This window comes from Octopus bimaculoides, chromosome 20 (assembly GCF_046866305.1).
Source record: "Octopus bimaculoides isolate indiv1 chromosome 20, ASM4686630v1, whole genome shotgun sequence".
Lineage (NCBI taxonomy): Eukaryota > Metazoa > Mollusca > Cephalopoda > Octopoda > Octopodidae > Octopus > Octopus bimaculoides.
Genome location: NC_142947.1, coordinates 29,550,048 through 29,550,888, shown reverse-complemented (window position 1 = coordinate 29,550,888; position 841 = coordinate 29,550,048). Strand labels below are relative to the sequence as shown.

At 37.2% G+C, this 841-nt stretch overlaps 1 protein-coding gene across 1 annotated transcript; it reads left to right on the top strand.

Moving 5' to 3' along the window:
• The first annotated feature begins 277 nt into the window (after nt 1-277).
• On the top strand, nt 278-658 carry LOC106880825 (uncharacterized). The gene has a single exon (XM_014930953.1). The coding sequence runs from the start codon at nt 278-280 to the stop codon at nt 656-658; it is 381 nt and encodes a 126-aa protein (XP_014786439.1).
• Nucleotides 659-841: the final 183 nt, after the last annotated feature.

Sequence of the window (841 nt, the reverse complement as noted above, 5' to 3'; positions counted from 1 at the left end):
TCCAGTTGAAATTCTGAAAGCAAGTGGAGATCATATTTCATCTGAAATTCATAACCTGATAACTCGAGTTAGGAATGAATCTTCTGTGCCACAAGTATGGATAATGGCATTCGAATCTATGTATACAAGTGTAATGGCCTGAAAGCAATATGTGGTAATTCTAGAGAGATAATTCTTCTGGCACATACTGGGAAGATACTTTCAAGGATCATGTTAGATCATCATGTTGAGAATGTGTGTCCACATGTGATTCCTGAAGAACAGTGAGCGAGGAACAATGGACATGACATTTTCTGTGAAGCAGGTGCAAGAGAAATGGTTAGAGGAACAAATACCACTACACGAGATCTTCATAGATTTAATAAAGGCATTTGACTTGGTAAATAGGGAGGCACTCTGGATTGTTTTGTGTAAACTTGGTCGTCCAACACATTTTGTGAGCATTTTTAAGGAACTACACAGAAACATGAAAGCTCAGGTAGTCTTTAATGGTGAGCTATCTCATGAATTTTCGGTGGACAATGGTGTCAAACAGGGAGATATTCCTGCCCCTACACTTTCTCTATTTATTTTGCTGTATTATTTTGGTATGCTTTCAAGGATTGCAACAGAGGAATTGGAATCAGATTTCAGACATCTGGTTGTATTTTTAATTTGACCCGGTTTAACTGCAAAGCAAAGACTTTCAAAAGATTTGTCAGAGAATTACTTTTTCTGATGATGCTGATTTGTTGGCACACTCAGAGAGGGATATGCAACATTTAATGGATAGATTTTCCACTGCATTTGTACATTTCAGACTCACAATTAGTTTGGGGAAAACCAAAGTAATTTTTACTCC